Here is an 11,265-nt window from a genome sequence, read left to right on the forward strand (position 1 = left end):
GACCCCTGGCTGTAGCTATGGCCGTCATGGTTGCCATAGCAAGGGCTGGGAACTTGCTGGAGGAAATGGTGTCTTCCCAGCATGGTGGCTGGTGACTAGAGGAGGCAAAGGAGGCCAGGGGATTCTCCCCATCAGTGCCTGGGGCATGTCTGCCCACTCTGGTTCCTATTGCTGTGTCCTCCTGTCATGGCTTTAGCTCAGGGACCACTTTTTCCAAGCCCACAGAAGGGTCTTGATGTGCCCCAGAGATACCCCTGAGGGGGCTCCTTGTCAAATGGGAGGGAGAATGATCCTGGAGTTCCCACTTCTCCTCCTCTTGCCCAGGGCTATAATGCCATCGGAAGGCAAGCGCCCCACTTCTCCCACCCCACTCCGGAGGGGAGAGAGGAGAGGAGCGCTGGCAGCCAGATGCCACAGGGCCCCCCAAACCAGAATTCCCTGCTCCCCTTCTTCCTTTCCCTCACACAGCCAGAGATCCCTTTATCACTGCTAATTAATGGTTACTGCCCCCTTCAGAGAGGCAGAAATTAATGAGATCAAAGAGAAAGGACACAGAGGCAGAGGAAGGACGAAGAGTCCTATTAGTGAATGTGGGGATGCCCCACTGGGAGATGGAGGCCTGCCTTGCAAGGGTGGGTTTGCCATGTAAGTGGTTCCACCCATCCTCCCCTTTTGTGGGGGATGAGCCTGTATCCTGCATGCAAGTCCCCCTTTGTCCTGTGGGGCACCAGGTGGGGTTGGTGTGGGGCCCTTGTGTCTCTCTGGCTTTTCTGGGGGATTCCAGGCTCCTCTTTGTGAACAGGTGCAAGCCAAGTTTGTGAGGGCTTTTGTCCACAGCAGCCAACAGTCCCTTTCCGGGGGTTGAGGGGTTGCAAGTGAGGGAGGGGGCTTGAGAGGGGGCTGTCCTGGACCTCCAAAGTTGGGTCAAGAGATGGGCTGGCTCAGAAGAGCTGCCAGTTCAGGTGTTTCATCCTGTTCAGGGTTGCTGAGGTCACTTAATTAGCCACACACTACTTAATGTGCAGAGTCCTCTTTGTGTGAGAAAGGAAACAATGTGATGCAATGGAAGCTGCAACTGTTGCACCAGCAGTCTGAGGGAGGGCTGTGGCCCCGTGGTTGAGCGCATGCTTTGGTGCAGATCCAGTCCTGGCCAGTCTCTCCCAGTCAGTGAGGACCCCCCCCCCCCCAATTGCTGGTGAGTGGGGCAAGCCCATGGGTCTGACTCTGCTCAGGCCGCTTTCTGCATTGGCTGCCTGGGGCTGGTGGATCTGCTCCAAGGCTGAGGACCCCCAGTGCCGCCACCACTGTCCCCTCCACTGGCTTTTCTTCCTTTCAGCAGAGGGCTAGTGGAGAGTGTGGCATTGGGTCATTGGCAGCTTGCTGCTCCAGCCGGCCCAAAGCATTATACTCTGCTGTGAGAACTTACAGTTATTGACTGTGGGTGCAAGCTTGCTTCTTGAATTGGGAGCCATTAGGTCACAGAGCCCCTTCCTCACACAAGGCCTCTCCGCTCCCATCAGTGGAGCCCAGGCTCAAATTCCTTCTGAAGGCTGTGACAACTAGCTATTAGGACTATAGCTCCCATCAGCCATAGTCAGCAGGGCAGTGCTGAGGGATGATGGGAATTGTAGTCCAAACCATTGTCAGGTGCTGCCTGAAGGGGAGAGGCTGCTTAAGGCAATGAGGAGTCATAGCAGTGAAGGAGGAGAGGAAGCCAGTGTTGTAAATTTGGCAACGGAGAGCAGAGAACTCACACCAGCAGAATTTGCCCCTCTTACTCTAAGGGAAAGGGAGAGGCTGAGCAGACACTTGAACCCAAGTCCAGCTTTCCTCTCCCTGCATCCCACAACAGTGACTCTGAGGCTGTTTTTGGGGGCACACGTTCTGAGGGTGGTGGGCAGGTGTAGGGCACCCCCATCTCTCCCTGGGCCCTGCGGAGGTGGCTTTGCTTTGCACCACCGCTGCTGCTGCTGGAGAATGAGCAGGGCCAAGCGGCACCCGAGGGAGCGTTGTGGTGCTTGCCTCCTGCTCTGCACACCATTCTTCACATATCATTGAACTGCAGCATTTTCCCGTGGTCCCTTCCAAACCATAACTCTCTTATGGCTTACTCTCCTAGAGAGATGTTGTTCTGAAGTGCCTGGACCCACAGCCCTGTTTCCACATGTTGCAGCCCAGCCGTCCGCTCCCTCCTCATTTCTGAAAGACCAGGATCAGGGCAGAAGGACTCAGAGGAGCAGCATAGCTTCTTGGCCTATCTGGCGATGGACAAAGCCCCTCCCTGGCTTTCGCAGGGCTCTCCAGTGGGCTTCTGTGAAATGCCAAAAGCCAGCCTTCTCCCTCAACAACTAGACAGGGGCAGACAACACACACACTGTGCTTGTGCATTTGGAATCAGCTTCTTAAGTTTCTTTCCAACCTTTTCCTCACCAAGAGGCTAACAGCAACAGTACTGATAGCCTTTAGGGCTGAAGAGCAGGGTGTAAATACCATAAGTAAGTAAGTAAATAAATAAATAATAAGTACAAATACAGTGTGTACAACATATAAACAAAAAAGAAATCAAGTGCAGGGTAAAATAAAGAAAAGCATGCAAATGTGTTGGGAAAGCCTCAGCCAGGCCCCACAGCGAGCACCTAAGTCAAGGAGGACCCAGAAGCAGGTCCACTTATGGTCCACTCCAGGGGACGCCGGGGGGGAGTGTCTCTAGGGGGGTCCCAGGCGCTGGAGACTAGCCTCCACAAAGACCCCCCCCCAACCAGCCAGGCCCTGAAGCTCCAAGGGGGTGACTGGGGGACCCAGGCCATGAAGAGCCCTGGAGCCAAGCCTGAGGTGTCGGATGGAGGAGTGCGTGGGGCAGGGGGCTCCTAAATGGGGCTGAAGCCAGGTTGTCTATGTGTCTTTGGGGGTTGTGCACACCAGGACCTTTAAGGCTGAGCACACTGTAGGCACCATGCACCCGAAAGTGGAGACGGCATCTGCTCAGCAACCGCCCTGGCAGCCAAGTCTGGCACCAGCTTGTTCCAGGCTGAGTTCTCCTTTCAACTCTTTGACAGGACAGGAAGGGCAAAACACCCAGTGTATGTGTGCGTATGTGCTTAGACAGAGATACACACACAGACAGTGAGCTGGGAAAGGAGGTGGTCCACCTGACAATGGAGACCCCCTCCCTCTCCTGGCTCCCTTTCTCTGATCAATTACCTTTTGAGAAATGAATTCTTTAGCAGCTGCCCCACAATCCATCATAATCTAATGCTGATTTATGCAAATGCAGCTAATTTGCATATGTATATGTCTCTATCCTTGGCTTTTCAGCTCCTTTTAATATCTGAAACCCAAAAGATTGATCTGTGTGAAAACTTCCTGGGCAAATATGGTGCATATCAGATTAAATAATGAATGGTCCCAATTGGAGTTGATTTGCATGGGCTGATCAGGCTAATTGCCTCAGTGTCTGCTGGAACTCTGAAATGGCGGCTGGGGGGGGGGGGGGGGATGCCAGGTCCTCCTCTTCGCATGCAGCTGGAGGCAGGCACTGCCACGGAGGCTTGGAACCTACTCCCAGGTAGACCTCAGCAATGGATGGTGGCGCGGAGTGGCTGCCCAGAGGTCCCAAGGGAGCACTCTGCCCACCATGGAGCCTGGCTGGCAATGGTGGGGCAGACACCCAGAGAGAGGTGCTTCTGTCTGGGCAACTCTTGCCCCTCCTGCTCCTTTGCTGCTGACAAGAGAAGGAGCCCCCGCCATCAATAATTCATATATCGTTTAGCAGCTTTAGCGTCTTTCCTTTTTGGGTGCATTCAAAAATATGTTTTTGAATGATTAATGCATGTGGAGTAGCTTTGCTGGAGATGTAAAAATTATGGGAATCTTCATGGGCTGCATGAACAGGGCACTCTGGGAAAGGGAAAAACCTGTGGCCCATTTCCATACAGTTTTGGCATGGGGAGCCAAACAGAATAGTGAATGCAAGAGGAGCAGGAATGGGAAGTTTCTCTCAAGAAGAATGACTACCACAGCATGCAGGACTGCCCTGTGGGAGCCATGGTTGGAGGTGACCGCTTGGGCACCCACCCAGGGAGGCTCCATTGTGTTTGTGTGTGTGTTTGTGGGAGTGTGCGTATCACCAGTAATTCACAGTATCCATCCATTCTACTTAAAAGTAACTTCCCAGGCTCCAGGTTCTCCTCAGAGCCCCACAGGGGTTACGGGGCTAATGGCTGGACTGGAGTGAGAGCTCTTGTGCCAGGCGATAAGGCCAGTGGCACAGGGGTCCCTTCCAAGGTGCTTCCCATCATCCTGGCAGGACTGGGGCCTTGGGGAAGATCCTGCACCAAGGAGAGTTAGGAATGAGCTCTCTTTAGCAGAGCAGCTGAAAATCTGCCCAAATCTGACAGCTGTTTCCACTGAGAACTGAATGACTCCAAATTAACAAGACAGGCAGAAGTTTACCAATGGCTTTGCGTTTCATATGTGCATGGAGACCATGCTTACTAATGATCTAATGAGTAGATCAGGTAAAGGGGGGGAGGACTGAGTCTTGAACTCAACATCCTGGTGACCTGAAAAGGTAAAGGAGGAGAAAAGAGAAAAATGGTGACTGAGAAGAGGAGCATCTCTATGGGAAGAACATCCCCAAAGGAAGTGACCTGGGCCACATGGTCTATGTATTTGGTTGCAATAGGTATTTATGACCATGCAAATGGCAGTAAGAGTAAATGGGAAGGTTTAGGTGAGGGGAAACAAGGATTTCCCATGCAGGAAATGCAATGCTATTGAATACTCACTTGTTCTAAGCCGCCAGAGAGTTGGGGAGAGAGAGTGCTGGAGTTTTTCCAAGGCATCTTTCCAAGAAAGCCAGAGGGAGCTTTCACCTTTTGGCTTAGGAAATGTGAGCAACCTGTGACTCTCCCTCCGCCTCCCTCCTGCTGCCACACACACCTTCCCTGAATTCCTCTCTGGACCTCACAGCCCACAGGGAATTACTGTAACGCTCAGCAAGTGGGTCAGAGACAGAGCCGGCCTGGCTTTCTTCACCCTTCTTCCTTTCCCCTGAAGGGCAGCAACTGAGGACAGCAGCAGCAGCAGCAGCAAGACTGAGAGTGAGAAGAAAAGTCCCTGCGAAGAAACGCCTCTGGAGAGTTATAGCACATGCGGCTGGTGGAGGGATTTGGGAATTAACGCTTGCAAGCTTGGGACCAAACTGCTCCTTGTGTCCTTTGCCTCCCTCTTTCCAGGCTCCTCACAGGCCTTGGAAAAGGAATAGTGGATTAGCAGCAGAATAGTCCCCTTCCCAGAGGCCCAGCCCCACTCCCACCCATTGGACTCCAGGTGACAACAGAACATGCCAGAATGAGGGGGGACACAACTGCAGCCACTGCCTCAGAGATGGAAAGAATATTTGAAAATCCTTGAGAAATGGTTGAAAAATGTATTTGAATGTCAAGAAACCCTGATGAGAACAATCCTGGATTGATGGGAATCTTCACAAGCTGCAAAATCATGCGTGGATTGCAAACGGTCTTCAGAAATGATGCAGTTTCCAAAGACTTTCTTGCAGAAAATGGCTAAAGTTGACCATGGTTTCCTTGAAGAAGAAAACTAGTGAAGAGAGAATTGCATTCCTACAACGGGTGCTAGGAGGTGATGCTCTAATGGCAAACAGAATTGAATCTGCAATAAAGCCTCCCCTTGTTGTGTCTTCAGGCATCCCCTCTTTCAGTAATGGAGGCCCACCAGCTAATCCACAAGACCCAGAGGGAGAGGAGCTTGAAGACAGGAAGGGTCTTCACCCCACATCCCACCTGCCCCCTCCCAGCCAGCCCAGTCCAGACGCAAGCGACGGAGCTTTTCACTGTCCACCTCTCAGGGTTGGGCACCCATCCCCTTCTGGAAGGACCTGGACTTTCTAAGAGAGATGCTCCGAGGCCTTCTGTGGAAGTTTCCCGCCCCACCTGAGTGTGTCTTTGCACACATTCAGTGGTTTTTGTGTCTTGTGGTCTTGTTTCCTGTCCTTGGCACTTGCCAATGACCCAGAGGGAATGACATTACTGGAGCCATAAAGCTCTTACTGAGCTGCCTGCATCCGGCTGAACTTGGCTAAGTGAATGGAGGGCCATGGCTGCATGAGGGGCCACCAGAAGCCATGGGGCTGCAATGGGGTTTTTCCTTCCCTGTAAGTCTCTGGAGCAGCAGCTTAGTTACTCAGCTGTCCCTTTCTGAGCTTGGGGCTTCTCCTCTGGCTGGGGAGCAAACAGGAGGCTGGACCAAGCTCTTTTCTCAGAAAGGGAAGAGCGTATCCAGGTGGAGGTATTCAGCAGCCTTCCCCTCAACCTCTGGCCTCTGCCAGTCCATGGGCCTTTGCCATGGAGGCCACTTGGTGCGTGGCTTTGTCTCTTCCTACCTCCTTCCTTTTATGCTTTGGCTGCTCCTTGCGCAGGAGCTGCCCATTCTTCATCTTTTAGAAGAAGCGTTATTTAAAGAAAAGTGTTTCGGGAACGGGTGGATAAGGCAAACCCATCCATGCCACAGCAAGCCCAGAATGTCTCCTGGGCTACAGCCCCCTCCTGCCCCAGGTTTGGGGTTAGGGTCTTGAACAATCCCTGCTCTAAGAGAAAGATGGCATCCCCCTCCCCCCACTTACTAAGGAGGTGCTTGGCAGGTTTGGAGAGCATAAAACTGCAGCTTAGGCAAGGTTTGGGGACAGCACTCTCCCCTAGATTTGTTTTTGCTCTGGAGAGGAAGGTGGAAGTAGCCCATCCCATGTGAAGGTGTTTAGCGCGTGTGCGTGCACACACACACACAACTAGCAAGAGTCTTGGGACTTTACCACTGCCAACCCTGCACCCGGTTCCTTCTTGCCTCCGATCTCCTGTCTTCTCTTCTCATTCCAGCTCAGTCTCCTCTCCTCCCCAATGGATGCTTCATACAGACCCCAGATCAAAGCGTGGAGCCTTGAGAAGCAGTCAGATGGACGAAGCAAGCCCCCTCCGATGTCTCCGCAGGCAGGAGCCAGGGCTGTTTGCACCATCCAAGGAAGAAGATCTGGGCCAACATGCTTCATTTAGTTAGTGCAGAAAAGCAGATGCAGCCACAAGAACTCTGGAAGCTCCAGCAGACGCATTAATTGCAATGCGCTTTTGCATGCACTACGTTTTATGGAAGGAAAGAAAGAAGGGACTTTTCTCAGGGAACATGGCCTGCAGCCAAAAGATCAAGTGTGGAAGGAGAAAAGGTAGGTGCGGGTTTTCCTATCTCGCCCGGCCCAGGGCTGTTCAGTTGGGCCTGTGCTGAAAATCCTGGCAGGAGGCTTAAGCATGCGCAGAGGACAGAGGTGTCAGGGGTTGTGGTTCCAGAGCGCTGGACCTGGCGCTTGCAGACTTTCTGGCTAATGTGTCCCAATGGCAAGGGAGCCAAACACAGGGCTCTGGAGCTGGAGAACCATCTCTGGACATCTGCTGGTCAGGTGGCTTCACCGGAGAAATCTGGGTAGATGAAAAAGGGCTTGGAAGAAACCTTTGTATTGGTTTAAGGAAGCAGGGCTTGTGGGGTTTTTTTTGGCAACAGGCTCAATAAAGTTGGGCTGTAATCCTACACATACTTACCTGGGAGTAAGTCCCATTAAACTCACTGGGGAGTGCTTTGGAGGAGGCATGTATAGGACTGGGCTGTTTGTGATCGATGAGATCCATTTGCAAGAATCATAGTTCATTGTTTAGCCATAGCAGTTGTGGGTATGCATAGTGCTGACATATTTGCATTTTAGTGGTTGTGTATAATGTTTGTATACAGTAGGCATAGTCCAGCACAGATCGGGGCCTGCTCAGTTTCCACTGATTCCAGTGGGATTATAGGGGCCAAGGTCTGTGTTTGGTTGTGGATGCTAGATGCAATACCTCGGTTATTGTTGTTGTTGTTGAGTCTTCAAGTAGTTTCGGACTTATGGCAACCCCTTCATGGGGTTTTCTTGGCAGGTTTATTCAGAGGGGCTTGCCACTGCCATTCTATGAGGCTGAGAGAGTGTGACTTGCCCAAGGTCATCTAGTAGGTTTCTGTGGCTGAGTGGAGATTCGAACCCTGTTCACCAGAGTCTTAGCCCAATCTTCAAACCACTATACCACACTGCCTCTTAATAGTGTGGTATGGGGCTACTTAAAAGGACGTGGGTTAATTGTAAGTGGGCTATGATGCATCTGAATCGCTGTTTTGCTCAGGAGATGGAGATAGTAATATGGCTGGGGCTGAATGCGAAACCTGAGCCCTTGATGCCTGGTGGGGCATTGCAACTGTGAAAGAGCCAAACTGAATGCTAACCAGAAACCTGGTCTCTGTGCAGGAATCTGATTTCCAGAGTCCAGGGGAGTTAAAGTCTTCAGGGCCCCTCAGGCTCCTGGCTGGCCTTCTGCCCGATGCCCCTCTCCCAGCCCCAGTGGCTTCCTCTGTGGCGATGCTGGGAAGGGGGCTTCCGCCACCAGTTCCTAAAGCCATGCCCCCCGCCCCCCAGGAGCCCCCTTCCCAGGCCCCGAAGGAAGGCGAGGGGTACAAGGCTTCCCCTCTGGCCGGCTGAAGGGAGCCCTCCCGCTGCCTCCGCAGGTGACTCCCGGACTGGGCAGGCTGGACCTGGCCTTCGGACACTGGGCCACCCAGGAACACACCCCAGCAGCTGTTCTTCATGCTCTTGTTATCAAGGCAAGCGAGCCCCCCAACGTTCCTTCCAGGACCCTGGTCAGCGCCCTGGGCCTCGCTCCGGCCTCCTGGCCTGTCCTTCAGAGGGACACCAGAGGAGCCGTGCTCCGAGGAGAAGGGCTGGGGGCCAGGATGCCCTTAGCCCAGATGTAGAGGCCAGCGGAGGGCTCCTTTCCCTCGGCTGCCCTTCCTCTCCCTTCTCTGCTCCTGGCTCGGAGCCTCCAAGTGCCTCGGGCGCCTCAAGGCTGGAAGAAGGCCTTCCTGAGCCTCGGGGAAACGGCTCCCGAGCCTCCCAGCGCTCCAGGCGGGTTGCTCGGCGGCGGCGGCGGCGGCGGCGGCGGCAGCAGTGCTTCCGGCAAAGAACCCCTTCCAGGCATCTTCCCTCCTCCCTGGGGAGCAGGCCATGGGCCCCCAGGGCCTTCCTCCCACCATTGATGCTGCTGCTGCTGCTTCCTGGCAGGAAGGGGCCACTCAGACCCCCCCCCCAGGGTTCCTGGGCTGCCTTCTGGCTGGGAACATTTCCTAAGCCGTGAGTTGGGAGGGCTCCTGGCCTCCTCCTGGCCCAGACCTCGGGGTCCCAGGCGCTGGAACCCAGTGTCCCGTGATCCCTGCGAAGCCCCCCAGCCCCGGCTCTTCCCTGACTGGAAGGGGGCTGGAGGCGAAAGCAGGGGAGGGTCGGGTCCCTTCCCTCATGGCTCCCCTTTTGGGGACTGAAAGGAGGGCCAAAGAGGGGGGACTGCAGCGCCGACAGCCGGGCCTGAGTTCGAGTCGCCTTGCCTGCCTTGGCGCTGGCGCAGGGGCCCCGGCGGACGAGGGGCAGCCCTTCTCTGGGGTCGGAAGAGCAAAGGAGGTGTGGGGCTGCAGGGGAGGGCGGTTCTGGGGCTGAGCCAGGGGCGCCTTTAAGATTCCGATCACAGCCGGCGCCGGATTCCGAAGAGCTTCCACCAGGATCGCCCCTCCCTCTCCTCCGCACAGACACCTCCTTCTCCGCCCCCCCCCGGTCCGGGCAAAAGGAGGACGCGAGGAGGAGGACGGGCCGCCCCCCACCAGTGAGTAGCCCCCTGCCCCTCCCTCCGTTCCGGGGGGGGTCTTTTCTGCGGGGCGGGGCCCGAGGGAGGCCCCATTGATGGGGGTCGGGAGGGGTGGGGCCCCGAGGGTCTCCCCAGAAGCCCCGGGCCCGCCGCCGTCTGGGCCCCAACCCGAACCCAGGGCCCAGCAGAGCCATCGCCATCGGCAGCAGATCGATTCGGAAGAGGCAGGATCTGGGATTTAAGCCATGGATCTGTCCGCTGCAAAAGCATTCAGCCTAGGAAACCGAAAAGCAGGACGGAGGGGGACCTCTCCCCCGATGGCTCTTTTGCAAATGTGTTTTCAGAATGGGGGGGGGCATATCCAGACCTTAGCCTCCTTGCTGACCCTCAGATCTAGAGGCACCTCTCCCCCAATTCCCTCCGAAAGCCCCCCGACCCACTCAGTCCCCGCCATGGGGTTCCTGGCGGTTTGCAAGCGCTTCTTCGGGGGAGGCCACTGAGCCTCCAGAAGGTGGTCTTGGGGACCCAGATAGCCCCCAGAAGGCCTGGGGCTTGGGAGCCTGTTTTATTTGGGGGGGGGGCTTGTCCTGAAACAGGGCCTGGTCTGCCAGCCCCAGCCCCCCCCCCCCTTGTGTCTGGCTCTGTAGGATTTCCTTGGAGAAAGGCCTGGGCCTTGGACCCCCATCTAACGCTGCCCCCCTGAACTACCACTTATAGGCCTCCTTTCTCCCAGGACTTGAGACAACTTTGATCAGGTATAATTAAAAGTTTGCATGATACAAAAGTCTAGAATACAATTAAACAGCTGACAGAATAAAAACCAGTGGAAAGCTGAACCAGTAAAAGAAAGATGCCGACAAGGCCAGGCCTTATGCACAGAATCATAGAATTGTAGAGTTGGAAGAGACCACAAGGGCCATCCAGTCCAACCCCATTCTGCCATGCAGGAACTCTCAATCAAAGCATCCCTGACAGATGGCCATCCAGCCTCTGCTTAAAGACTGCCAAGGAAGGAGACTCCAGCAGGAAGTTCTTCCTAATGTTGAGGTGGAATCTCTTTTCCTGGAGCTTGCATCCATTGCTCTATTGTGTCCTGTTCTCTGGAGCAGCAGAAAACATGCTTGCTCCCTCCTCAATATGACATCTCTTCAAATACTTAAACAGGGCTATCATATCACCTCTTAACCTTCTCTTCTCCAGGCTAAACATCCCCAGCTCCCTGAGTCGTTCCTCATAGGGCAAGGTTTCCAGACCTTTCACCATTTTAGTCACCCTCCTTTGGACACACTCCAGTTTCTCAATGTCCTTTCTGAATTGTGGTGCCCAGAACTGGACACAATATTCTAGGTGGGGCCTGACCAGAGCAGAATATAGTGGCACTATGACTTCCCTTGATCTAGACACTATACTTCTATTGATGCAGCCTAAAATTGCATTGGCCTTTTTAGCTGCGGCATCGCACTGTTGACTTATATTCAACTTGTGGTCTACTTGAACTCCAAGATCCCTTTCACACGTAGTTTCATTCAGCCAGGTGTCCCCCATCCTC

General features: G+C 54.3%; 1 protein-coding gene across 3 annotated transcripts in view; it reads left to right on the plus strand.

Moving 5' to 3' along the window:
- The window catches only part of FRMPD3 (FERM and PDZ domain containing 3), a 43,445-nt gene that overhangs the window by 7,837 nt on the left and 24,343 nt on the right, over nucleotides 1–11,265 (plus strand). The window contains exon 2 of one of the 3 annotated variants that reach the window (XM_042478135.1): nucleotides 6,894–7,234. The exons of the other annotated variants lie outside the window; for them this stretch is intronic. Within the exon in view, the coding sequence (XP_042334069.1) occupies nucleotides 7,158–7,234 (77 nt within the window). The 5' untranslated portion in view covers nucleotides 6,894–7,157. The remainder of the gene's footprint in view (nucleotides 1–6,893; nucleotides 7,235–11,265) is intronic. 3 annotated transcript variants of the gene reach the window in all.

The sequence above is a fragment of the Sceloporus undulatus genome, chromosome 7 (assembly GCF_019175285.1).
Source record: "Sceloporus undulatus isolate JIND9_A2432 ecotype Alabama chromosome 7, SceUnd_v1.1, whole genome shotgun sequence".
Taxonomy (NCBI): domain Eukaryota; kingdom Metazoa; phylum Chordata; class Lepidosauria; order Squamata; family Phrynosomatidae; genus Sceloporus; species Sceloporus undulatus.